The 27,790-nt window shown below is 43.6% G+C and overlaps 2 protein-coding genes and 2 non-coding genes across 4 annotated transcripts; 1 reads left to right on the top strand and 3 right to left on the bottom strand.

The window, feature by feature from the left end:
* The first annotated feature begins 873 nt into the window (after positions 1–873).
* On the top strand, positions 874–10,107 carry LOC134446955 (septin-4-like). The gene is made up of 10 exons (XM_063196247.1): positions 874–1,059; positions 1,260–1,356; positions 1,566–1,652; positions 3,004–3,127; positions 3,578–3,712; positions 5,036–5,153; positions 6,235–6,336; positions 7,358–7,460; positions 8,525–8,687; positions 10,041–10,107. Exons 2-9 carry the CDS (start codon positions 1,347–1,349, stop codon positions 8,647–8,649), a joined length of 804 nt encoding a protein of 267 aa, XP_063052317.1. The 5' UTR covers positions 874–1,059; positions 1,260–1,346; the 3' UTR covers positions 8,650–8,687; positions 10,041–10,107.
* Positions 10,108–12,062: 1,955 nt separating this feature from the next.
* On the bottom strand, positions 12,063–27,790 carry LOC134446935 (probable ATP-dependent RNA helicase DDX5). Its single transcript, XM_063196232.1, has 13 exons — positions 27,655–27,790; positions 26,710–26,881; positions 25,871–25,967; positions 24,896–25,029; positions 24,659–24,724; positions 23,707–23,848; positions 21,621–21,781; positions 18,302–18,474; positions 17,174–17,284; positions 16,664–16,725; positions 16,162–16,221; positions 13,722–13,943; positions 12,063–13,080 (listed from the first exon to the last, which is right to left on the bottom strand). The coding sequence occupies exons 1-13, from the start codon at positions 27,693–27,695 to the stop codon at positions 12,617–12,619; spliced, it is 1,905 nt and encodes a 634-aa protein (XP_063052302.1). The 5' UTR covers positions 27,696–27,790; the 3' UTR covers positions 12,063–12,616.
* LOC134458981 (small nucleolar RNA SNORA3/SNORA45 family) lies at positions 13,294–13,430 on the bottom strand. Its single transcript, XR_010036725.1, has one exon. It is a non-coding gene; the product is annotated as a small nucleolar RNA SNORA3/SNORA45 family (small nucleolar RNA).
* Positions 20,738–20,871, bottom strand: LOC134458974 (small nucleolar RNA SNORA3/SNORA45 family). Its single transcript, XR_010036724.1, has one exon. It is a non-coding gene; the product is annotated as a small nucleolar RNA SNORA3/SNORA45 family (small nucleolar RNA).

The following is a 27,790-nucleotide window of genomic DNA, read 5'->3' as shown; positions in this document are numbered from 1 at the left end:
GAATATGAAAGCAAAAAAAACTTGGCCAGGTCAGGGTGTTAAAAAAAAAAGGGGCAAAGCTCCTGATTTATTGTCCAATATGGCAATATGCTGTTATGATATGGCCAGCCTAGAATACAGAAAATAGCTTATAGTATATCAATAGGCCTAATAGTCTAACACAGTGACATATTTAATGAGTTAATATGGCCAAAAATACTTAATAATATATTTTTTCCCTTTTCATCACTGATTTCAGCCACACAGACTGATGAACTTGATCTGAAAGGTACATGCATGGGCCTACCCTTTAAACTACATTATGGTTATTATCCTTTCTTTCAGGTGGGGGCATGTTGTTCTTTGGTTATAACTAGATTGGTCTCTTGCACTAGTTATTCTGTTTATTTCCTGTGCACTTTGTATTTGCTAGTGATGTTGGCTATGATTATGTCCTCTTTTGAAAGTCGCTTTGGTTATAAAGCATCTGCCAAATGTTATAATGTAGGCTAATGTCTCTTACTTTAAACTCCCTCTTGAACGTCTTGTTCTATTCGCCAATGGGGACCAACTAATGCTAACTAAGACTTTGAGGTAAGAAACAAATTATTTCCTTCACAATTGTTCATCAAAGGATTGCCATAAGCGTGACCATTTTGAAAACACACACACACACACACACTCACACAAACACACACACACACACACACACAAACACACACACACACACACACACAAAATGAGTTATACCCACAAATAAGGGATTCAATGATATATGAGTGCTTACATATGATCACAGTTGTAAAATAATCCATTAATTAACCCTTCACAGTGAGTGGCTAGTTACTCTACAGAGCTACCCTTGATTTCATTATTATTTCATTGCATCAGTGCTGTGACATTACTGTCACTGAAGAGAAAGTCGAGGTCATCGAGGGCGATAAAGAATCGCAGGCTCCGCCCGTCCAGGACGGCGACCACTCTGCTGCCATCGAGATAGTTGACTCCAGAGTCTCCACTCCGATCCCTCTGCGGCCCAGGAGCCCGTGGGGCGTACACGACCCCTACCGCTCGCAGGAGGTGAGAGCCAGGAGCTTCACATGTCAAAATGTCAAAAAGAAACGAGGAAGGCCTGAGGAAGATCCCACTGTTGGATCGAAACATTGCCGTTTGTAAAAATGAAATAAAGTTCATATTTTTTTATAGACCCGCTTCATCACATAGAAAAAGAACGACAGCACGATGATGAACGAAATATATTTTTTTGTTTTTTTCAATAGGAGATTGGGAGGGCGTTTGTGGGCTTTGCCTCTCTGCCTCACCAGATTCACAGGAAGAGTGTGAAAAAAGGCTTTGACTTCACACTCATGGTAGTAGGTAAGGGCACAATTACAAAGACATGTGTTTGGCCAATAATACCCTGAAACATATTCAGTTTAGTCAATGTAGAGACGGTGTAACCTTGGACCAGCCAAAATAGCACACAACCAACATTTTTTTTCTGTATTCTCTGAAGGGACTGAGCAGTACGCCTCTGATTCAATACCTTTTTAATGTACAATTTGATTGTTTGTTTTTCTCTCCAGGGGAATCAGGCTTGGGGAAGTCCACCCTGATCAACAGCCTGTTCCTGACTGACCTCTACAGTGGCCGGACTCAGCCCTCTGCTGACGGTACAACAGCATTTACATTAGGGCTGTCCTAAACGATCTTTTTTCTCCCGATTAATCTATCAACTATTTTTTTCGAATAGTCGATTAGTCAAACGATTAATTTTTTAAGTACTCTAGCATTTTAATCTTCAAGGAAATTGGTAGCCTAGCGAGCCAGACCCGTACAGCAAATTCAATTTGCGGTTGCTAGGGGCGTCTAGATTTCTAGGCTAGGAAATTGGGGGGGGGGATAAGCCGTTAAAATTAGGTCCCTGAGGTCACAATGAGCTTTAAATCATGATAGTAGCTTATTTACTTATGTCCAATTCATACGTGCTGGGCAATTTTAGGTTCAATAAAGTAATAAAGCATTAGTAAAGTAAGAAAAAAGCATTGAATTAAATGAAACTATTAGTCGACTATGAAAATTCTTGTCGACCAATTTTTATAGTTGATTAGTCACGATTAGTCAATTAATCGTCCCAGCCCTAATTTACATCAGCACTGATTTGATGGCAATAGATCCCAGAGTTGTATAAAGTAAAAGTAGAAGTATTACAGGTGTGTTATTACAATACTACTGGTATGGTATTACCTGTTTTCAACTCTGTAATATACGACTAGTAGTGTTGTAATTACATCTGCAAGAGTACTTCTACTTCGACTTTATACAACTCTGATAGATCCAAAGCCCATCTTACTTGTAGTGATTACATGCTTTACGTTATACTCTGTGTAGTGTCCTAGTATTTTGGTAGCCAGGCCGTGCCCTCCTAGTGACGCCACACCTTCAGCGTTGCTACCAGTCAGGTCAAGAGTCAATGCAAGTACTTTCCCGCAAATACGGGAACTCCTCCCACTTTGTTGGGAAGCAATCAATCATTAGCAAACGAAGGGAGGCCATTTGGGAAATGCCATTTGGGAAATGTTAATTGTTATGCTCTCGGTCAGACCAAGTCTAGAAGAGATTTGAAAGTCGATGATAATCAGGCTAGTAGTTTGGTACTATGAGTTAAGTCTTTTCCATGACTAGTACAGAGTTCCACCGAAGAGACATTGTGCTTTTTGATGCTATGGAAGCATTGCTATAATATTGTGATATTTACATTACATTACATTACATTGCACTTAGCTGACGCTTTCATTTATTCAAAGCGACTTACACAGTTATTATTTTTCAGGGTATTGGTTACGGTCCCTGGAGCAATGTGGGGTTAGGTGCCTTGCTCAAGGGCACTTCAGCCATGGATGGAGATGTAGGGAGAGGTCAGGGGGGATTCAAACCTGCAAGCCCTAGGTTCGATTCCCTCCTGACCTGTCCCTACATGAAAGCACCTGATTGTCTGTTGATCTATCTCTCCCCACTGTGTAGAGAAGATCATGAGGACCGTGAGCATCGGCAAGAAGACAGTGGACATCCAGGAGAAGGGCGTCAGGTTGAAGCTCACTCTGGTGGACACGCCGGGCTTTGGGGACGCGCTGGACAACACGGAGAGGTGGGTGCCATTTCCAAAACTCATCTAGGAAATGTGCAGCTACATAGATTCCCTTTATGTTTCCCCTAAGGGAAATTTTGTTTCCACAAACCATTGAACTGGACAGCCCAGACATGTGGGTACTTTACAGAAAGAACCAAATGTCTGTATTTGTCAAGTTTCGTAGCTTGTGAAAACATCTAGTTTATGCTAGAAAGTTTGGTAGGTGTACAAAACCTGATGTCCTGGTCTTACTACATAGGCCTACTCTACTAGATGAAAATATAATTTGGCCCGTAGGATTACGGATAGCAAGGCCAGGCTAGTCCGACAGTCACAACATACTGTGCACTCCCACCATGCCATAAGCTACTCCCTTAGCCTACAACAAGCCCAAGGACACGGACCTTACCTACATGAAGTGTTGTGAATGTCCTAAAATCATACACCTGTTGCTTTTTCTTGGTGCAGCTTTTATCCAATACTGGACTACATTGATCAGCAGTTTGAGCAGTACCGCATGGATGAGATGGGCATGCACCGCACGCAGATCAGAGACCAGCGCGTCCACTGCTGCCTCTACTTCATATCTCCATATGGACACGGGTAGGAGGATAGCCTACTACATCACATTACATCACATTACATTACATTACACTTAGGGCACTTTCATACTACATTTCACATTAAATTACATTACACTTAGGGCATTTTCATGCCACATTTCACATGACATAACATTACATTACATTACACATTTTCATACTACATTTCACATTACATTACATTACATTACACTTAGGGCATTTTCATACTACATCACATCACATTACATTACATTACACTTAGGGCATTTTCATGCCACATTTCACATGACATAACATTACATTACATTACACATTTTCATACTACATTTCACATTACATTAAATTACATTACACTTAAGGCACTCTCACACTACATTTCACATTACATTACATTACATTACACTTACGGCATTTTCATACTACATTTCACATTACATTACATTACACTTAGGGCATCATACTACATTTCACATTACATTACATTACACTTAGGGCACTTTCATACTACATATCACATTACATTATATTACACTTAGGGCACTTTCATGCCGCATTTCACATTACATTACACTTAAAGGTGCACTGTGTAATATTTTGTATTGTCTCTTTATTACCAGAAGTCATTCTGCCCATTCACAAATGTTACCTTTTTTCAGGAATACTTACCATCACCAAATTCTGAAAAGTATTCATTATGACTGACTGGGGAAATTGCACTTTGCATACATGAAAAGATGGATCTTCTCCATGTCTGCCATTTTGAATGATGTTTTTAGCTGCAAAACTTTGTTTACTTTGCTCATGCTAATAAATATTAGTAGTTATTTAGTAAATATTCCTGAAAAGATCAAATTTGGCAATAGGCAGAGTTTCAATTAACAGCATAGTTGCAATACCATCCAACATATAAACATTATGCAGAATGTGTATGAGTACTTGTGGTCCTTTTTTTTAAATCCCATTGTGTCCTGGAGCGACATATACGCTGCATTCAAATGCGTGAGATATGAGCTGTTTTTATTAAAAATGTGGGTTTGTTACAGCTGAATGAACACATTCTAGTGCTAAATGAGGGTCCTAGCTTTTAAATGCAGCTTATGTCATGTTTTTATGAGCTTCGGAGGCTGAGATATTTAGGATTTAATAGGAAGAGGGCACCCTTTTCCCAAAGGGCTTAGGACAAAATGGGTTAAAGTATACGATTCTATCTAATTTGTATAGACAGACATGTATGTTTTCTATACTGCACATCTTTTTCATGTGTGTTATTTTGAAGCGTGTTGATGTTATTGCTCATCTTGACCTTGACCTTGACCTTCTGCATGGCTTCTCCATCTCCAAGTCTTAAACCCTTAGATGTGGAGTGCATGAGACAGCTGCAAGACAAGGTCAACATCATTCCTGTCATCGCTAAAGCCGACTGCCTCACCCCGGCCGAACTGCGACACAAGAAAGACCTAGTAAATAAAACAATGCATGTCATCATACGGTAACACTTTACAATAACGTCCTATTCACAGCTTTATAAACACTTTATTAACATTTAATAACAATTAACATTTAACAAAGCATTTACAAATGTTTTTAAATGAGTAATAACCAATATGACTGCAGTGGAGTGGGAATCAACTTCTACTGTGTGAGTTTTATGTGGTTTCATGCCCTCTGGTCTTTGGAGGAGAAACTTCCAGGACCGCTGTGACTGCGCTCAGTCTGCTGTACATACCGGTAGTATGTCTTGCCCATTTATAAACATTTATAAACATTTTGTTGATAATTAGTTCATTATTTATGAAGTGTTTATAAAGCTGTGTGTATGACGCTATTGTAAAGTGTTACCCATCATACATATTGTCCAATATGGACATTTCAACTCAGGGTGTATCAAAAATGTAGGCCTATTATACACACTTTGAGTAATTATAAATTATATTTAAAGTGTGTTAGAATTTCAAGACTTCGTCATCACCACCTGTTCTGAAATTGGCATCCGTTTTGGTCCAGGATGAAAATGTGAATCACACACTGATCATATTTGTGTTGTTCACTCACTTTCAATAGCTGCCGTCGTTACATTGGCTGCTGCATGTCTCTTAGTGTAGACTTTGGGAACAGTCGCTGATAAAAAACAATAAAATGATGTGTGCGAAATCTATTACACTTCAAATTGAAGTGATGTCCTATGGCCTGGGGGCCGTTTAGGTCCTGTGAGGCTGTCTTATCCTGATATCATTTTAATGTTATGCAGTTTTAAATGAAATATCATTTTTTGTTTTTGTTTTGTTTTGTAAAGCAATGTCAGAAATTACGTTTGCAATACAATTATGTCATATTTTCAGGGGACCTAGTGAGGGTGGGGTCTGTTGTAAAGGTGGATGCCTTCAATATAGGCCTAAAGTGCAGGGGGAAATCCGGGTTTGTGTTCCTAGTGCGGCTCTTGGAGGACCTTATACAATTTGAAATGGCTCTTTGAATGGAACAAGTTCCCCACCCCTATCCTATAGCAACATTGTGATTGAACCTGTGATGCGTTTCTCTCAGATCCGGTGTGAGATTGACCACTATCAGATCAAGACCTTCCAGTTCGCAGACTGCGACTCTGATGACGACTCTGAATGGGTAAAACAGGACAGCGATATGAAGGTAAGAAGCCGATACAGACAACAGTTAGGGGTGCATTTCTCGAAGCCACGTTAGCTACCTACTTTGTTGTTTGCAATGCAATTTCCCTTTGGCAACTACCCAAGTTGCAAACTGGCTAACAACTACTCTTTCGAGAAACGCACCCCTGGTTAGGATGTAAACATAGCAGATGAGGATGATTTTAACTGTTTATTTATTTATTTTTTAATATATTTTTAGGGGCTTATATGCCTTTATTTCATAGGACAGTCTGAGATGGTGACAGGAAGTGAGTGGGAGAGAGAGACGGGGGAGGATCGGGAAATGACCCCGGCCGGACTCGGACCAAATGTGGGGGGCTTAAGGGTGGTTTATGCCTCGAGATCAGCGTCCCTGCGTCGTGATGCAGTGAGCCGCGCAGTTAACGGAGTGAAGCCCCCCCCCCATCACGCCTTAGCGCACTGCATCACAGCATCCCCCAGCTGTTTAATTCTAAAGTGCATGCTGCCCATTGACAAATGTGATCTGTTCATCAATATTTACAGAATAATGAAGTCATATTTCATTTCCTGCTCTGCCCAAAGCACAGTAATGTGCATGCATGAAAGCGTAAATTTCCAAGTCGTGATGATGCTGGTAAATAGTAAATGAAAAAGATATCATTTGTGAATGGGCAGCAACAAATAAATAAATACATAAATGAATGAACTATTTAACCAAAAAGAATGATATACTCAACTCCAAGTCAGTTGATTGCAAATGCAATTCTTGTCAATTCTTATTCTTTTTTATTATTATATATTTTAAAAATATTTTTTGGGGCTTTTTATTGCCTTTATTTGACAGGATAGTGAAGGTAGTGACAGGAAGTGAGTGGGCAGAGAGAGACGGGGAAGGGTCGGCAAAGGAGACGAGCCGGGAATCGAACCCGGGTCGGCCGCGTAGCAAATGAGTGCTCTACCATTTGCGCCACAGTAGGGCCTGTAAATTCTTATTCATTAATTAACATGTTATTGCATTTCTTGATAAATGTCATCTACAGAGCAGCATCCCCTTCGCTGTGGTGGGGAGCACTACAGTGGTGAGAGACAGCATGAGGAACATCAACGTCAGAGTGCGGCCTTACCCATGGGGCATGGTCGAAGGTGTGTACTGTGTAGTGTGTGTGTGTGTGTGTGTGTGTGTGTGTGTGTGCTCTCAGCCTCAATATAATATATAGAGGATTATAGGCACAGCACTTCCCTCCATGGAATCCATATATGTACAGCGCAGTCAGAGGAGAGCAGAGAGAATCGTTAAGGACCCACTCCATCCAGCTAACTCTCTGCTCAAACACAAGAACTGCACATACAAACTGAGACACAGTAGAGCGGACAGCATTCCTACCAAAAAAGCAAGGTTTTTTAACAGTTTCTTCCAAGCAACAGTGAGGCTGATGGCAAAAAAGAGCATTTAGCCCACTTTTTTTGATTCCTTTGATCTCTTTGATTTTTATCACTTTTTAATGTATTTTGTCTTTTTCCTATTTTATTCTATTTATTTATGGACTCAGATGACCTGCACAAGAGTTCCTATGTGCTTGAACTACTTGTTTATGCACAAATGGCAAATAAAGTACTTTGAACTTGAATTAACTCAAGACAGGACCAGGCACCTTTTTATGTGGATGTTGAAGTGTAGTGGTGGATTGGCTGAAAACTACTGTATACTAAGTCAGGAGGAGAGAAGATTGCACTCAGTGAAAAATTAAACTAAAAAGATATGCCCAAACTTTTTTAATTTTTAATTTTTGAATTATTAATGGTCTCACATCATTGCTGTGCTACTCGCAAGATCACATCCTCAGTGCAAATCTAAAACAAACATCTAATCATCTGGTTTGCTCTCAGCATCACACTTAAGATCCTCCTGGATGTTTATACAATATTAGATAAGACGAACATTGTCTTGGAGATGAATTTGATTTCATTTCTGCGCATTTACAAAAGCTAGAATAGAGTAGACTTTTATTTATTTTCATGCCAACATGAAGTTTCTGTTTGAGCTCACAGTATAAAAAGGGACAAACAATATCATTACTGTTACTGTTATTATTATTATTAATGACATCACTCTTTAGGCACACTGTTTATAACACATACAGACTATGGTCATTATTATAATTATTGTTATTTTTATTATTAATATTTATGATGATATTGTGTTGTAGTTGAGAACCCGGCCCACAGTGACCTGGTCCACCTGCGCTCCATGCTGGTGAGGACCCACATGCAGGACCTGAAGGAGAAGACCAACGACCAGCTCTACGAGCAGTATCGCATCAGCTGCATGTAGCTAACCAGCTATACGAGCATCAGCTGCATGTAATACAGGTAACTAACCAGCTAACCAGCTCTACGAGCAGTATCGCATCAGCTGCATGTAATACAGGTAACTAACCAGCTAACTAACTAACTAACTAACCAGCTCTACGAGCAGTACCGCATCAGCTGCATGTAGCGTAGGTAACTAACTAACCAGCTAACTAACTAACTAACCAGCTCTACGAGCAGTACCGCATCAGCTGCATGTAGCGTAGGTAACTAACTAACTAACTAACTCACTAACTAACTAACCAGCTCTACGAGCAGTACCGCATCAGCTGCATGTAGCGTAGGTAACTAACTAACTAACTAACTCACTAACTAACTAACCAGCTCTAAGAGCAGTACCGCATCAGCTGCATGTAACATGCAGGTAACTAACCAGCTGTATCGCATCAGCTGCATGTAATGCAGGTCAGGAGCACTAACTTACTAACTAACTAGCTGTACGAGCATCAGCTGCAGGTCAGCTGCCCTAACAAACTAACTAACCAGCTATACGAGCAGTAGCATACCGCATCAGCAGGTGCCCTAACCCCGCGCTTTTCAAAGCGGGGGCTGGGGACCCCTGAGGGGGGACGCCACAAGAGGGCGCTAGGGGGTCCGTGGCAAAGTATGGCAATAGGCCCTACAAAAGAAATGACTGAAGAATTGATGTATGTCAAAATAAACAAAAATAAGCTACATAAAATTCCCATTAGTTTAGAACGGCATTATTCTTAACAATTCCTTGCATGTCTGAAAATTACTACTATAAGTGATATTTTCTATATCCCAATGGGAAACTGACACAGACATAGACTATGGTTGTGAAAAGGGGTGCACAGAAAAACATAGTGTGGCACCATTCGTGTAAGGGGGGCCTTGGCTTGACTCTCCCGGTATAAAGGGGACCTTGTCATGGTAAAGTTTGTGAAGCCCTGCTCTATCCAGCCAGCAGATCTTCTCTCTGACCTAGCCAGCTGTGCCCGTGAAGAAGCAAGGAGCAAAGTAGATCTGTTAATCAATCAAAACACATGTATATAGTACAGTGTATAAACTGTACTTCAGAGGGGGAAAATATTAAGTATTATTTATCATAGTGAAAAGAACATCACCTACAACATCTTTGGTATTGTAAGTAAGATGGCTCATCCTAGCTCAAGCCTCAAACATCGATGAAAAAAGTGTGTGGTTTAAAAAAAAAAAAAAAAAAAAACTCCTTTTGTTGGATGCATGCATGTTAGTCCACTGAAACATGCCTTTATGAATCCGCTTGGTTGGCAATTAAGTACAAGGAAACCTCTTGACATGGGTTATGCTGCAAAGTGCTTGCTAGTCTGTTTCATTTGTGCCCTGACTGTTTTTTTTCTGCATCTTCAGGGATGAAGTCATCTAGACAGAGGAGTATCATGGCGGCATCAATAAACTGCATTCAATCAATTCTCAATTAATTTGCAGTCTACTTTTTTCATCATGTACAGGTAATGTACTTTTAATAATTTGAGTTAACTCAGTGGTTGTCAAAGTGGAGTCTGTGGCACTGGCAGGATCTGAGGAAAAAAAAGACCCAAACATTACCCACAACACTGCATTAGCCTACTACATTAATCTGACATCACTGCTTCTCCCCACAGAAGCCAAGATAATTGCCAATTGAAAAACAGCAAGAGGAATACCAGTATCACAAAACACCTCAATTTTTGTAACACACCAAACAAAGTCCACTGTGCTTACACATACAGCAGGGGTGGGGCCGTTTTATCCGGCCCCGATATAATTTTAATGTTCTGCAGCTCCACATGAAATATGACATACTTTGTAAAGAATTCTTAGAAATTGCATTTGCAATACAATTACCGGTAAGTTATATTCAGGGGACCTAGAGAAGTTTGGGTCCGTTTTAAAGGCTGCCTTCAATATAGGCCTAAAGTACACCGGCAAATCCTGGTGTGTGTTCATAGTGCGGCTCTTGGAGGACTTTTACAGCCCTTGGAGGAAGTTGAAGTGGCCCCTCGAATGAAAAAGGTTGCCCACCCCTGACGTACAGGTCATCATTTTTACACCTCTTGCCCAACTATGAAAATTAGCTTGACGTGTAATTGCTCCACCTGCTGGTGAATAGCAGCAGCAGCAGCAACTCACCCTATGGTGCAGGGGTCAGGAACCTTTTTGGTGGAGAGAGCCATAAACGCCAATTTTTTTTAAAGAAATTTTCACGAGAGCCATACAATTTTAAAAACACTGAATACAATCAAAAGCATGGATTTCAATTAAGCCCAACAACTTCAGAGTGTACTGTCAAGTTATTGCTTTTATTGATAACAGGTAAGTATAGGGTTGCCAACTGTCACATCATTATGGTGAGGGTCTGGGAGTCCTCCCCCTCGAAAATTTTGTATTTCTAAGATGTAATTTCCTGCATTTTAACACATTTTAACGTCCCATGTCCCGTTTCAATTCAATATGGAACCTGTACTTTTATTTATGGAAATACAGGACAATTCCATATTTCAAGGGATGGTTGGCAATACTAGATAATTAAGAGCCATATATAGTTCCCAAAAGAGCCACATGTGGCTCTAGAGCAGTGTTTCCCAACCAGGGGTACGTGTACCACTAGGGGTACGCGAGCACACCTCAGGGGGTACGCGGAGAAATGTAATAATAACAAATATATTGAGTGTAGTCACATTGGGATAGAGCAACAGAACATGAGTGAGGGCGAGGGGGTACTCATCATATGACAAAATGGCTTAGGGGGTACGCAGGACAAAAAAGGTTGGGAAACACTGCTCTAGAGCCATAGGTTCCTGACCCCTGGCCTATGGTGTGACCGTTTTTAAAATATCAAAGTTATTGAAACATGCAGGAGCAATGATTTGGAAGTAATATCCATTTATGTTAGCCTCGCGATGCCATCCTCTGTACTCCACCCAAAGATTTTGGCTCCGCACATCGTCTGGCAAAAGCCTCAAGCTCGGTTCTCTCAGTGTTTCGCCAATCAGCAAACAGTTGAGAGTGGTGACGTAGAACTCACCCGCTAGCTCAGTTACTGATTGGTTAAGGTAACTATATTCACACTTTCGTTTTGTTATTTGTATGCTTTTGCAACGCTATAACGTAACAGGCATGCTAATAAAGCACAATATGGGTTTTAATTTGAGTTTGGAACTTCAATTAATTTAAATGATAGAGTAAGATCAGACCATCTCCCATCGTCCACGGAGACTGATTCCTCATGACTTTTGCCAGACTGATTGACGGAGTCAACAGTCGGCTATTCGCCCAGGCTACATTTATGTACCCCTACACCTTAACGAATAGGTGATGACCTTGCCCTTACCCTTCATACCTTCACTTCATTCATTCATTCATTCATTCATGTAAAAATCAAGACCAGGGTCATTTTTCCATCTTATTTTTTTATTGGAAGGCCCAAGCAATGTGGCCCTCAGATCAAGATTTTTAAACATACCACTTTTAAACATACACTAAATCATGAAAATGTGCATTATCTAATAAAAATAAATTATCGAGGAATGTAACAAATAATAAAAATAAAAAATAAACTGGTAAAATTGTGCAGTGGTTGCACGAGAGATCACTTGGACTTTTTATAGATACTCAGACTGTTGAAAAGAGAGATGGAGAAGAAAAAAAGCGTCAACCCTGCTGGAGGCAAAAAACAAAACAAAAAACAAATTGTACGAAGTATATAGTAAATAAGAACTTCTCTTCTTTTAAACACAAAAAAGAACGATTTCAAGGGTTTTGTGCGCACAACTGTGTGTACATAGTGAATGTGTAATATGTGTGTATATATAGTGTGTGTGTGTGTGAATGTGTAATATGTGTGTGAATGTGTAATATGTGTGTGTATATATAGTGCGTGTGTGTGTTGTGTAATGTGTGTAATGTGTGTAGTGTGTGTGTGTGTGTGTGTGTGTGTTTTGAGTTTACTGAGGGAACGCGGGGGGCATGGGGTAGGGCACCATGGGCTGTGGTGGCTGCTGGGGGGGCGCCCCCTGGGGATTGAACGGCGGGAACGGCGGGTGGCTCATGCCGTTCTGGCCGCCGGCCTGGTTCCCGCCGAAGGGTGGCGGCGGTGGCGGCTGGGCCTGGTAGTTCTGGTTCTGAAAGGGGGGCACGGGGTTCCCGGGCCCAGCGCCGCCACCGTAGCTGTTGCCCTGTCCGTTGTTGCTGTAGCCGTTACTGTAGTTACCGCCGCCGCCGCTGTTGCCGTGGTGACCGTGGCCGCCCCCGCCATAGCCACCACCTCCGCCGCCGTTCTGGCTCTTTGGTCCGCTACCGTAGCCCCGATCGCTATCCCTGTCCCTGAAGTTCCCAAAATCCCGCCTCCCCCCGGAATACCTATCGCGACGGTCGTCCTTGTAGCCGCCGCGGCCTCCTCGGGAACGACCTGCCACACACACACACACACACACACAAAGAAACACTTAGAACGCACCGCGGAAACACAAGCTTTTGGCTCATATGCACTAGATATATGCACAGACGCACCAGTCTTGCATTAATAAGAGCAATACTTAAGACGCATGAAAAGCACTGGTCGATTACAGCTGCCATGCAGGAACCAGAACAGAGGTAAAAGGTGGCAAACGTGGAAAAGCAAATATGTTTCTGAGCGGGTGATTGGCCGGGCAACTGAACGAGCAGCGGCCAATGAATTAGCAAAGACAGTTTCCTCTACGAGTACTCTAGCACACCAAAACAACAGTGCGTGTGTCAGGATGTGACTCTAGTCTCGATGACATGGACACTTGATGCCACGTGTTCAGACTTTTGGTGGACAAACTTCCTAAGCAGGGCTCTAAATTAGCTTTTTTCACCACCAGCCAAAATGGCAAGTAGATGTTAAAAGAGAACAATTAATTGTAAGTCACTCACAACTAACAATTAATGAATTAAAGAATGAAACCAAGGGAAGCGGGTCGACCATGCAGTTTGGGAAAACGTTAATTGTTATGCTCTTGGTCAGACCAAGTCTGGAGGTGATTTGAAAGTGGATGCTAATCAGGCTAGTGGTTAGTGGTGTCTCACCTCCTCTGTCCTCGGCCATCTGCAGCAGCTTGGGGTTGATGGCCTGGTTGGCCTCGCGGAGGACAGACACCAGGTCGCCCGCCTGCCGCATGTTGCCCGGCGTGAAGAAGGTGTAGGCCGTGCCCGTCTTTTGGCTGCGGGCTGTGCGGCCGATGCGATGGATGTAATCCTCGGAGGAGTTGGGGTAGTCATAGTTGATGACAAATTTCACATCCTCCACGTCTAGACAGAGAATGTGCAGTTGCAGTGTGGCAAAGACAAGTGGGGTGTGCAATTGGCAACGGAGGAGGAGAGTTTGCACACCACCACCACAACAGCAGCCACGGCCAAAAAAACAATAAAGAGAAGTTAGCAAAGATCATGAACACAGTCAAGACGGGGAGGAAAAAAGACTGGACGATAAATAAAAAAAAGGCATAAAACAAAACCTGAAAAGAAAGAGTCTATGAGCACTGAGAAACAACACTTAGACAGCAGGCATGTAAAAAGTTACTACATCATGGGAGCACTACTGTGGGAAGAGAGAAACGATGCACACTCCATTTTTAAAATTACGCAAAACCAAAAAAAGAAACGAAAAACGTAAAATCGACACTAATACTAGAAACACAGCAAAATTAAAGAACACTGAATAAATAAATAAAAGAAAAAAATATATTTTTTAAAAATTACAAATAAACTAAGTTCGAAAAGCCTTACCAGGTTTTAAGGAGTATGCATTCACTAGTCCTTTCCCAACGCAGCCACACTTTTTCCCCCTCACAAATTTGTCAAGTGACATCCGGGTACTTCTACGCAGCAGTAGGGCCGCTATGCGCACTGTGTAGCCTCCTCATGTGCCGAGAAGAAGAGGCAGAACGCTTCAGCTGAGATTTGGATTGTTTTTGCCATCTGAAGGTCCCCGTTTTGTTTGTTTGTTTGCTATTGTCGTTTATGCTCTAAAAAAGTCTTTCCTTCCACAGCACACTCATCAGGGGCAGGCTAATAAGGGCCACACTGCTATCTCTTGCCCAGACCCAACAGACCAGATGCTAAGCTAGGCTAGGCTAGGCTATGCCCAGACCCAACAGACCAGATGCTAAGCTAAGCTAGGCTAGGCTAGGCTATGCCCAGACTCAACAGACCAGAAGCTAGGCTAGGCTAGAATTATTACGAGCAGGGGGGAGCTCTGTGCCGACACGGAGAACAAATAAAAACACAGAACTAAAGAAAGCTTGAAGACGAAAAAGCTTGACGTAAAAAACATAAATCGGCTACCCCCCCTTCACCTCGTTAAATCTGACTCTCCCCCCTCCTTGTCCAGTCTCGTCTAGGCAAGATTTTTCCCAGAAGCCAAGTGTTCACTTGAGAAAATGTCTCTCGCTGGCAGGTCTCGACATGACTTTTTAACAAAAAAAAATACACACAGGTGAGGGAGGAACTTCAAGCTTGGAAATTTTCTTTCTGTCTTTCTCTGATTGAGCTTTTCGCTGTTTGTCTTGTTTTTGTTGGTGGTGGTTTATGAACACCCTCTCCTGTATCTTAGAGGTTTTTCTCATCCAGAGCCCCTTTTACACATGTGCCAGTTTGTCACCAATTGCAAATGAGATGACTGCCAAATACCAAAAAGTTGTAAACTTGCTCTCTCCATTTTCCAACACCAGCACTATTGTTATAATAAAGAAAAGGAACCAAAAAAGTCAAATCAAAACGTTAAAAGCCTTACATGTTTTTGCAAACACCCATGCTTTAGACAAAAGCTCCGCGCACGCGTGTTTATCAATCGCTTCCAGATCTTAACGAGACAAACCATTTGCCATAACACAGTTGCTCGACCAAAAACTGCATGCAAGGCAACTAAATAAAAAAATGAATGGCAACCGCAGCAATGAAGCCGAGTTGTGGTGAAGGTTTTAAAACAATAGCTGGATGAAAACAGTATCTAAAGATATAACCAAAAATATCTAGATAATATAATATAAAGGAGATCCATGGAAAGAGAACAGGTTAATAATTCATCATCATCATCTTCATCAAGGCATTAGCCACCACTGCCTTTGGGGACTGAGTTGGTTACTGGCACACAGGAGCATGAGCTCGGGACTACCGGTTGGGTTTTTTGTCACCTCTCTAAGCGACTGGGTGGCAGCCAGTCACTTCAACTTCAAACTTCAACTTCCAATAGTCCTCCATCCCCCTCTGCAGACATGGGTAGTTGTCATGCCTAGGCCCTGCCGCACAAAGACTGCACCTTTAGGTGAGAAAAAAACTCAGAAAATAGCATAGAGAAAGTTAAAGAAAGCCAAGAACACTTTCTTTAATAGTAGTAGTGAAAACATTTTTTGTTGTGGTTGTGTGTAGCTACGGTGGTTTGACGATGGGGATTTTTGTTGTCTTTTGTGAAGAGGACGACACAAAGTGTGGAAGAAAGAGGAGAACAGCTGATTGCAGACATACTGACCTAGACCGCGCGAGGCAACGTCTGTGGCGATGAGGATGCAGGCCTTGCCAAACTTGAATTCTAAAGGCCAGAAGAAAAGACAAAACAAAAACAAAACCCTTGTCCTTAGTGACAAAAACAATTAAATTAAAATATCTTCAAGTAAAGCATGCAACTTCAGTCATTTATATTTACAGAATGTATGCTACTACCCATTCACAAATGTGATCTTTTCATGAATATAAACCAAGTGATGCACTAATATTTATCTGTCTGACCAAAGAGTCAGAAAAAAAGATGAAGAGCAAATCTGTGAATGGGCAGTATAAATTCTGGAAACAAACAGCTAATTTTTTTAAAATATAAAACCCATGATCCTTCACAGTTTAAGACTTTCCCACCAAACCCAGGTCTACATTAAACCCGCTCTCCTTTCATTCGTTAATAAAGGTCTTACCAGAGAGAGTAGAGAGAGAGAAACCTATTATGTTGGCATATCTCTATAGAATATCTCTGGTCTTACCGTTAAGCACCCAGTCTCTCTCCTGCTGGCTCTTGTCGCCATGAATGCCCATCGCTGGCCAACTGAAAGGGACAATTCAGGACTGTTAAAGCCTCCAGAGTGTTTCATTCATACACACAAAATTCGAGCACAGCAGCGTCTCTGTTGAGTGGGGCCGGTGGCACTGCCTTACCCATCTCCGCACACACACACACACGCACGCACGCACGCACGCACGCACGCACACACACACGCACACACACACGCGCACACACACGCGCACACACACGCGCACACACACACGCGCACACACACACGCGCACACACACACGCGCACACACACACGCGCACACACACACGCGCACACACACACGCACGCACGCACGCACACGCACGCACGGCTGTGCCAAAGGTGAAGACAATATGGGGACACAGGAGACACAGACTAAAAAGGTCAAACATTTCATTCATACACAGCAAATTCGAGCACAGCAGTGTCTCTGTTGAGTGGTGCCGGTGGCACTGCCTTACCCGTCTCGCCTCATCCTCCTGGTCAGCTCGTCACAGCGCCTCTTGGTCTCCACAAAGATGATGGTCTTGTTCTCCTTCTCGCTCATGATCTCCTCCAGGAGCCTCAGCAGTCTGCCACAGGGAAGAGAAAAGACAAGAGTCAGCAGCCTGCCACAGGGAACAAGACAAAGCATTCGTTGTGTATCCGACCTGACTGAGAACCAACCACGTGCTGACGAACGCATGCAGCATTTCACATCACATCGTCAGGGCAACAAAAGCATGTGCTTCGGAACTGGCGCCACCAGGCGGAATTCATGCATGAAGCAAAAAAAATTAAGAAATAAAATGTGCTGTATAGCGTCCGACAAACTGACTGAAATGTACAATCCATTTAAAATATAAACAATAACAACAACAAAAAAACACCACATGGGCACGCTGTAGTAAAAGCACTCATCGTTGTATCTTGCCAGAGAACCACATCACAAATGCAGCAACCTGGGCAACTACTAGTCTGACCATCAACTTTCAAATCTCTTTGAGACTTGGTCTGACCAAGATCATGACAAATAACATTTCCCAAACGGTATGGTAGACCCACCTCCCTTGGTTTGCTAATGGTTGTTTGCTTCACGATTTTTCGGGAGCTCAGAAAGTACTTGCATTGCTCTTGACCCCACTAGTAGCAACACTGAAGGTGTTGAGTCACTAGGAGGGCACGGCCTGGCTAGACAACTACAGCATGCGCTTCAGAGGTGCTGGCGGCAGTGCACCCGACAGACAGAACCACTCACAGGGTTCCCACACCTTTTTCATGAACAAATTCAAGCACTTTTCAAGCACCAAATTGTCTGTTTTCCAGCACCTTTAAATCGGACGCGGGAAGGGGGTGTGGGGGGTCCTCCTCCAGAAAATGTTGTGTTTTAAAAATGGAATTTCCTGCATTCTAATCAATTTTAGGGTGTCGAATGGCAAATTCCATCTGACGTCTCACTCCCTCAGATTTGTGATGTACCTGAACAATCCATTTCTATTATTTGGCTTACTGGGTTTGACTTGATGCAAATTCCAAGCATTTTCAAGCACTTCACCAAACATTCAAGCATTTTCAAGGATTTCAAGCACCAGTGGGAACCCTGCACTCACTTGTCATCCTTCTCGCCGTCGTTGCAGACGTCCACGATCTGCAGGATGTTGTGGTTGGCGCTGAGCTGCAGAGCTCCCACGTTGATCTGCACATACTCCTTCAGGAAGTCCTCGGCCAGCTGACGCACCTCCTTGGGCCAGGTGGCGCTCCACATCAGCGTCTGGCGGTCCGGCTGGTGGACAGACAGAGAAGAACAACACGTGGACATTAGTGAAAGCCCACCTGGGAAACTCCTAACTCCCATTGTCATTGTGACACAGCACACAAGTGAACACTGCAAACTAGGGCTGGGCGGTATACCATTAAAAAAACAGAGAAAAATACGTGGACATTAGCAGAGAGGTGCTAAGGGTATTACGACGAGACACACCATTTGCCACTTTTCCTGGTGGTACTGTACTCTTGGGGCGCCAACCAAGGAGTGCAGGCTCCATTCAGAATGTATGACCTGCGCTCTCTCGACAGCGCTCCCTAGGTGAACTGCAGGCATGGGTCGACTAGTGAGAGGGGAGGCTGTATGTAAACCAGCTGGGACATTAGTGAAAGCCCACCTGGGAAACTCCAACTCCCATTGTCATTGTGACACAGCACACAAATGAACACTGCACACTAGGGCTGGGCGATATGACGAGACATATCGTGAGGACGAGAGAAACGTGTCTATCGTGACCTTTCTCCTCTATCGTTTATATCGTGATAAAAAAATATTTTCATTATTACAGCTAATACACATTTTAATATAATTTCACCTCATAATATAGCCATTTTATGATTGGAAACATGTGCAAAAAAATAATTTTAAAACTACTTGTGGGCCAAACTAGGCTATTTTATTGTTTTACTCCCATGATTTATTTCTGGTCGTATGCTGTCGAGAGAGCGCACGCAGCCTATTCAGTCTGTTTGACTCAAACTTTGAGTCTGCAGTCACTCCTCGGTTGGCGCCCCCTAGAGTGCAGTACCCGGAAAAGAGTCTTTGCCACTGCCTTGCCAGCTAACGTGACGAGCACCGGGCAGCAAGCGTGCGAATCATGGCTGGAAAAAGGCGTTGGACAACTTACCAAAAATGAGCCAACTAGATGCTGCGGTGAAGTTTGGCATTCCTACCTGCGCTGTTTTCTAGATTCTGAGCACGAGACTTCCCCCCCCCAAGCCCCCCTCCCCCTTGCGCTTCTGTGAAGCGCATCTCTCCTACACAACCTCTGCTTTGCAATGGATCTCGAAAGTAATGGAATTGACACGTTCCGTACGACGCACTATGGGCTACACATTTTGGCCGGTGATGAAAACGGTTATAAAGCCCTTCGTGCACTTTCACTGGGACTTCTCGTGAGCACATCATTCTCTGAAATGTTTAACTTGACCCTCTGTAGCCTACTTGGAAATCCACCACCATTTTTCAGCAGAGGTAGGCTAAAAGTTAAAGTGACTCGATGCTATGATGCTGCGCATGCCATTGAGTCCCAAACAGTTAGGTTTTACTTCTGGGCATGAAACGGTTTTGCAAATGCAATGCCCTTTGTTGTGTTCACTGATATATTGGTAAAAATACAACAAACAGAATTGTTCCTCGACAGCAACCAGCGTGAGTCAAGTGATTATTGGGAAGCATAACGTGGTTGGGGACAACGCTGGTGGGGACGAGAGCAAGCAATAGGCTATTGCGTGCTGTTTATAACAAGTTCTTACATAGGCTAATTCACAAATATTTTCAGCTTTGTTCAGTTTCATATTAGGCCTACTGGAATTTTGTAACATTAAGTAGGCCTATTTAAAATGCGCTAATATAATTTACTGACTAATTACAGTCATTTTTTGTCAGACATTTTGTCATTCATGCCAATGTCCGGCCACAGTTGGCTAACGTGAACCTTGCTGTTTATGGCCGCAATTTGCGCATCTGTGGTGTTCTTGGTTCGTGGGACTCTCACATTGGGAAACGAGATGACTGGTGAAAACAGGCGATGAAAGATTTTTTTCGACCCTGTCCGTCAAACTGGTTGACTATGTTTTTTTTTGTTTTTTTTTAAGGCTATATCGTGATACATATCGCTATCGTGATATAAAATAATCCATATCGTGATATACATTTTTGTCCATATCGCCCAGGCCTACTGCACACAACAAAATTGCATTCATGCCTCCCCTGTGCAAGGGGGCAGCCCCCAATGGCGCCCCAAGGGAGCAGCGCGGCAGGACGGTACCATGCTCAGGGTACCTCAGTCATGGAGGAGGATGGGGGAGAGAACTGGTTGATTACTCCCCCCGCCACCAACCTGGCGGGTCAGGAGTCGAACCGGCAACCTTTGGGCTACAAGTCTGACGCCCTAACCACTTAGCCATGACTGCCCATGATTAGCGCCTTCAGGCAGTTTCACACCCAGCAGATAGGGAGTCAGATTGCCGGCGATCCCATTAGCAAACGTGAAAAGCAAATATGTTTCTGAGCGGGTGATTGGCCGGGCAACTGAACGAGCGGCGACCAATGAATTAGCAAAGACAATTTCTCTACGAGTACTCTAGCACACCAAAACAACAGTGTGTGTCAGGATGTGACTCTAGTCTCGATGACGAGGACACTTGATGCCACGTGTTCAGACTTTTGGTGGACACATGTCCTTGAGACATTAGTTCCAATACAAATGACAGACCCAGTTGGCAACTCTGGGTCCGCCCAAGAAATTGCTTGTTTTCCCTCAGGTTGGGTAATCAATATGCCAAATGACTGGCAGTGACGGGCACCGAACCACCACGGGTGGAGCATTCGTAGGGGAAAACAATGCAGTTTAATGGGCGGGCCAGAGGAGCCGACTGGGTGAATAGGAGACTAGTTTCCCTACCGTTAGAGGCACAGTAGGGCCTGTTATAAGGTCTTCTAATGGTTAAACCAGTGACTACGTTTCACTACATTTTTTTTGACTACGTACCCTGATCTGGTCCACAATAAGGGCAGGGTGTGTTTGACTACTACGTACCCTGATCTGGTCCACTATCTAGACTACGTACCCTGATCTGGTCCACAATCTAGACTACGTACCCTGATCTGGTCCACTATCTAGACTACGTACCCTGATCTGGTCCACAATCTAGACTACGTACCCTGATCTGGTCCACTATCTTGCGGATCTGCGGTTCGAAGCCCATGTCCAGCATGCGGTCGACTACTACGTACCCTGATCTGGTCCACTATCTTGCGGATCTGCGGTTCGAAGCCCATGTCCAGCATGCGGTCGACTACTACGTACCCTGATCTGGTCCACTATCTTGCGGATCTGCGGTTCGAAGCCCATGTCCAGCATGCGGTCGACTACTACGTACCCTGATCTGGTCCACTATCTTGCGGATCTGCGGTTCGAAGCCCATGTCCAGCATGCGGTCGGCCTCGTCCAGCACCAGGTAGGTGCAGCGCCGCAGGTTGGTCTTGCCCACCTCCAGGAAATCGATCAGGCGCCCCGGGGTGGCTATACAGATCTCCACACCTGAGAAGGAAACAAAAACAAAAACTTAGCATGTTCCCTGAGAAGCCTTTGCAGACATCATTAACCCTCTGAGGTCCGAGTGCCCTTCAGAGGGCAATGTGTCTCCACAAACAAATCTGTAACTCTGTGAGTTTTTGTCATTGAAACATATAAGTCACACCATTAGAAACCTCAGACCTTCCAGGTCCCAAATATGAAATTAAAATACCTGAAAATGTTAGGGTGGTGCAAGCAGCCTAAAAGCCTCTGAAAAGCCTTAGACCTCAGAGGGTTAAGCAGAAGGAGACCCATGGGCAGAAGGAGACCCATGGGCAGAAGGAGACCCATGGGCAGACGCCCTGCTGGGGGACTTAGCAGCTAGGAGTCATTCCACAAAGTTTAGGATGCAACCAGGGAGGGGCCAATGGGGGAAAGTTTATATGCGTGTACCGTATTTTTCGGACCATAAGACGCATATAAAATCATAAAATATTGTGAAAAACTGCCAGAGCGTCTTATAAGCCAGTGCGTCCAATGTGTAAAAAAAAATCATGACCGCGAGACTCTTGGGGGCGAATCAGGTCTGCACGTGATGAAAAAATACGTGTGGGTATACCTCAAGAGTGTCGCGGGATAGACTGTGTACAGTAGCCAGGTTACAATGGCACCTGTTAAGAATGACGTCTCTCTCTCTCTCTCTCTCTCGTGCGCGCATTGCAAGCTGTTGCATATTATTTGCTCGATGCAGAGTTATGATGGCATACGCGCTCTCGTTGACATGGTTGTGTGCATGGTTGCATGCATTCGCAAGACGTGCAGTAAAGCATGTGAGAAGCGTGGAAGGGCCGTTGACTGGTATTTCAGTGTCCTTGACTGAAACAAGTTGCAAGACTCCACACTTCAACATCCTTTGCGATCGGCACAATAGTGATTCTTATCAGAAAGCTACCGAGTCTAAGCACAGACCCTATAGCTAAATTACAAACATTAGCGAACATTGAAAAAAGATCAGACAACAACCGTCGGGTAGGTTTATGAAAGCGGAGTTGAGAAGTTCCGCGAAAATGCATCGTCACGTCAGAGAAAGATGTTTGCTACTGTGCGACAACACTACCACTATTTCATGATTGCCTAAACGTCTTCATCATGGATGAATGAGCAACAATATTTTTTCCAGCCAGGATTGCACTGAAAAGTAGGCTACTCCTGTTAGAAAAGGGCCGACGCTGTGCCTGCGTGTGTGTGTGTGGGAGGGAGGGGAGGGAGAGAGAGACGCGGAGCAGATCTCGAGGAGAGATGAGGGTCGCGACTCCTGAAGTACCAGGCGATTCTTTTTCAATGTTCTATGAATCTGTTGCTGAATAGCCTACATTAAATGTGCTTAAATATTTGTTTTCTTTGAAAGAACATGCGTAAAATTCAGTGATGGCTTCATTTCATACTTTAAGAAACTGCTCGAAAACGCTAGGTTGTGATATTCGGCAACGTTTGATATTGCGTGTATTCGGCCACGCATGTTATTTTTTGTGCATTCTTAACAACAACAGCATTAGTTATGAAATTATGAAGTTAGTTATGAAGTGCGTCCTATGGTGCAGTGCGTCTTGTGTGTGAAAAAAGTCACGGTCCTTGGTGGTGCGTCTTTTAACCCAGTGCGTCTTTTAGTCCCGAAAATACGGTATGTGTATTTCGAAAGCGCTTTGAGACAACTTTAGTTGTGATATTGCATTATATAAACACAGGTTGTATTGTATTCAAATAACTGAGCGAGTTAAGCTGCTTATTTTTTTTTTTTAGACTTTTAAGACCCCGCAGCTACCCTGTAAGCATCACACCAACATCATTTGAACTAACAAAGTCCATGGTGCCATCACTGCGATCTGATGGGCAAATGGGTGAAACGAAACGTAAAAACCCAGAAGGCCCCTCTCTCTCTCCCCCCTTACCTCTCTCCAGGTCGCGTATCTGTGGTCCTTTGGGTGCTCCGCCGTAGATGCAGGTGGACTTGAGGCGCGAGGCGCGGCCATACTCGGCGGCCACCTGCTGCACCTGCTGAGCCAGCTCTCGGGTCGGAGCCAACACCAGACACTGGGGAGAGAGAGAGAGGGAGAGAACTGATGAGCATAGGGGGACCATGTTGGAAATAAGTGTTTCTACGCTTTTACATGCATTCCCTTGGATACCCTTTGTCTTCCTATATCCATAAATAAACCAAACCAAACAGAGATAGACATTTGATCAGACAGACAGACACAGAGAGAGAGAGAGAGAGAGAGAGAGAGAGAGAGAACGAGAGAGAACGAGAGAGAGAGAGAGAGAGAGAGAGAGAGAGAGAGAGAGAGAGAGAGAGAGAGAGAACGAGAGAGAACGAGAGAGAGAGAACTGATGAGCAGAGATAAACACTGATGAGCAGACAATCATCATAATGTGTTCTGCAGGTGTGTGTGCATGATGGTGGATGTTTTCGGTTAAATTGCACATTTCGTAAAACCTCAAGTCAACACCCAAGTCAAGTGTCCTCGAGCATACAACAAAATCATTATTTGCCAACAGTGTGGCGTGTGTGTGTACAATGCATGCATGCACGATTTAACATGATTCATGCAGAAGGTGCACATTAAGTGTCTGGTGAAACGGTTCCCCTTCTCTGTCCCAAAACAGAAAGTGGCAGGGAGACACCACACATCAGTAAAATGCCATGGGCGTTAGATGCTCATATTATGTGCACATGGAGTAGTTAAAATCGCAGATTTGATGCACAATTTCAATCATTATGTGTTGCACAGTGAGGACCGACAAAAATACTTCCTACAAGGAGACACTGACTTCATGTGAGGACTGAGGGCTAAAGTTATTGACAAGGTGTGTGGACATGCAGAAAAATATGGAAACACTCACAATGGGTCCGTCGCCGTGCTCCAGGAACGGCTGGTGGTTGATGTGGACGATAGCGGGCAGCAAATACTGTAACACAAGACAGACGCAAATCAGAACCCTGACTTGCTAACACGCGTAAATCGAAAGAGTTGAAAGACGACAACAGGGCCCACTTTGATTCCCGCCAATGAACCACTTTAGATAAAAGCATCTGGTGTGTAGTGCACTGCAATGCATTAAGTGCCTGTGATGACTTACAGCCAGTGTTTTGCCGGAGCCGGTCTGGGCGATGCCGACCATGTCCTTCCCACTCAGCGCCAGAGGCCAGCCCTGGGCCTGAATGGGGGTGGGCTCCGTCCACGTCATCTTACTGATCACGTCCATGACATAGTCTAATAACAAACACACAAATACAAGACACATCAGCATCAGAACCCACGTCTCTGCAAAGTGGTATTATTATTATTATTAATAATAATAACAATGATAACACTTTCGCCTTTCAAAACACCCATGATCGCTTAACAAGGTATGGTGTAGGGAATAGGGATGTTAACCGGTAACCGGTTAACCGATAATCGACCGGATCAACTTTAACCGGTTAAAATTTTCTGCCATCAGTTAACCGGTTGTAATAATATGAATAATTATATAATAATTTCCTCCCAAAAAACGATAATTTTGAGATTTTAGTACGATAATTCAGCATTTTCCATCTGGCAACAATGGCTGGACATGGCAGGTCCTGTCTGCATAGCAAAAAAAAAGTCTTATGTGAAAAAGAAAAAGAAAAAAAATCAATGCTGTGCAATTCAGGTACGCGAACGTTTTAAAATTTAAGATTACCATTTAACCACCGGTTAATGATTCTCAGTAACCGGTTTAGAGTTTTTTCAATTTCCGCCATCCCTACTAGGAAAGTGTGCATACGTGTGCACGCGTCAGTGCATGAGTGTGTGAGTGAGTGCAAGTGAAAGTGCTTGTGGAACTAGCAGCCATAAGCCTCCAGGAAGAGATGCGTCTTAAGATGTTTAAACATGGCCAGTGAAGGGGCATTCTGGATGTGGTCGGTTATGAACAGTTTACTTTTGTTTAAGGGTCTACTGGGCCTACAATGTATCGTTTTCATACACAGTGTGAAAGCCGGGCTTTCTATTGTATGTGCTACAACGAAAGAGTGAGTGACTGGCATATAAACTTGAGCGCAGCAACGACACCATTTTGGACACTTACTGGGAAAACTGGCTTCGTGGAATTTGATGATGGGTTTGGGACAGTCTCGGCCCTTCACCGTCACCTCTTTGCTCCTCCTGTACATCTCCACTTCTTGCTGTGAACAGGAGACAACATTGCAAACATTGAAACCTCAGAATGCCATGACTGGAAAAACCTCTGTGAAATTTCCATGGTATTCCATGACCACTGGGAACCCTGCGTACAGATATTAGAATCTTTAAAGTTGCGACAAGCTTATTTTTTATTGGTCCATCACTGTTACTTGTCCTGTCTTGCACTTTGATGTCAGTCTGTAAATGTCAGTCCTGTGTATGTCTATGTCCTGCCATGGTATATATGACCTGTGCATACGAAGAAACTGACAATAAAAGCCAACTTGACTTGATTGACATGTTCTCTACAACACCAGGGGAGGTTTTCCCAAGGTGGTGGTTCAGATGAAAACCTGGTTGGGTTTAGATAGCGGTAGTTTGAATCCAGCAAACAGAAGAGCATGTGGTCCTCATTTACTAAACTAATCGCTCATGCCATGATCTACTAACTTACTTCTAACCAAACCAAAAGAAAAAAGGGATCCCATCACTTCAGCACTAGCTCCCAGTGAGGTTTAGAACTGAACTAAAACTCGTCTGATTGTCTACAAGTCAGTCAGTGGAGTGAGTTGGTCAGTTTTTTTGGGGTAGGTCCCCCCCCCAAAAAAGACCGGGTCAGTTGTGCATGATAATGTGCTGTGCAAATCATATTGCTATTACAACAACTTATCCAGATGTATCACTTTGCCATGTTTTTGGAATACCACTGGACATAAATTCCATATGAACACGAATCAAGCTCACCGGCGATCGCCTTGTCAAGTCAGGGTGCTCTTTGTAGAAGTTCTTCTCGAACTTTGGGAGCTCATCCAAGTTCCAGTGCTTCTTGCGCAGCCTCTCGCCGGGGTTGCCGAACTTGCCGCCCTGGGGCGGCCCATTTCGGCTGCCACCGAAGCGGGGAGGACCACCGCCATAACTGTGTTGAAAGGGGAAGAATTGAAAACATATGCAAACACATGAACCACCTACCACCCACGTGTTGACCCCAGATGCACTCTACCCAGTTCATAAAAACAAAGAGAGGCAAGGACGACTACAGTATCGCTTTCAAAAAACGAAGAACCAGCAATTTAGAAAACTACTTAAACGTGGCCGACGGTGGAAGGGAACTGCATTTTATTCTGCGTCACATTTCCTGCCATTTTCATTCTGGCCAGTAGAGGAACAAAGGAGACAGAAGCAGCCGGCATTTTGAAATACCATCCATTTTTGCCACATGGTGACCTCAAAACCATTGAATTTAGTGGCTTACCAGCCAGGACCAAATAAAACCTAACCGAAACAAAAGGTTATAAACCCCCATGTCGTTAGCTGTACATCTCGCTACATATTTCGCCACCATGAGATCATGCATCTTCAGATGTACGACGCCGCTAGCAGTAATAGCAAGTGGTTGACCTAGCGACAGCGGCATTACGTTAGCCTGCAGACATGAATTTCCTTTCCGATGATGACTCACCGAGGTACCTTGTGTTGACAATTATATGAAGTACCAAACAAAATGGAAAATGAAGTAAAAGTACTCCTACAGATCACAATGCTTAAATTCTCAAATACCGCAGCGTTATCGTTTCAAAATGGGGTCGTCTTCGGCTAACGCTGGCTGCCTCCGTGCTAATCAAGATAGCCAGCAAGATGTGTCGCCAGATTAGGCTTTACAATTAATTTCATCGAGAAGTGTCCACTTACCCCCTATCTCTACCACGGTCTCTGTCAGAATATCCAGGCATTTTAAATTAAATTAAAATACAAACAAAATTTCAAGAGTATTTCCGAAACCACTTCTTCCCTTGTGAGAAAATGGCTACGGAAAATGCCGGTAGGA

This window comes from Engraulis encrasicolus, chromosome 1 (genome assembly GCF_034702125.1).
Source record: "Engraulis encrasicolus isolate BLACKSEA-1 chromosome 1, IST_EnEncr_1.0, whole genome shotgun sequence".
In the NCBI taxonomy this organism is placed as follows: domain Eukaryota; kingdom Metazoa; phylum Chordata; class Actinopteri; order Clupeiformes; family Engraulidae; genus Engraulis; species Engraulis encrasicolus.
This window is presented reverse-complemented; position numbering and strand designations above follow the sequence as displayed.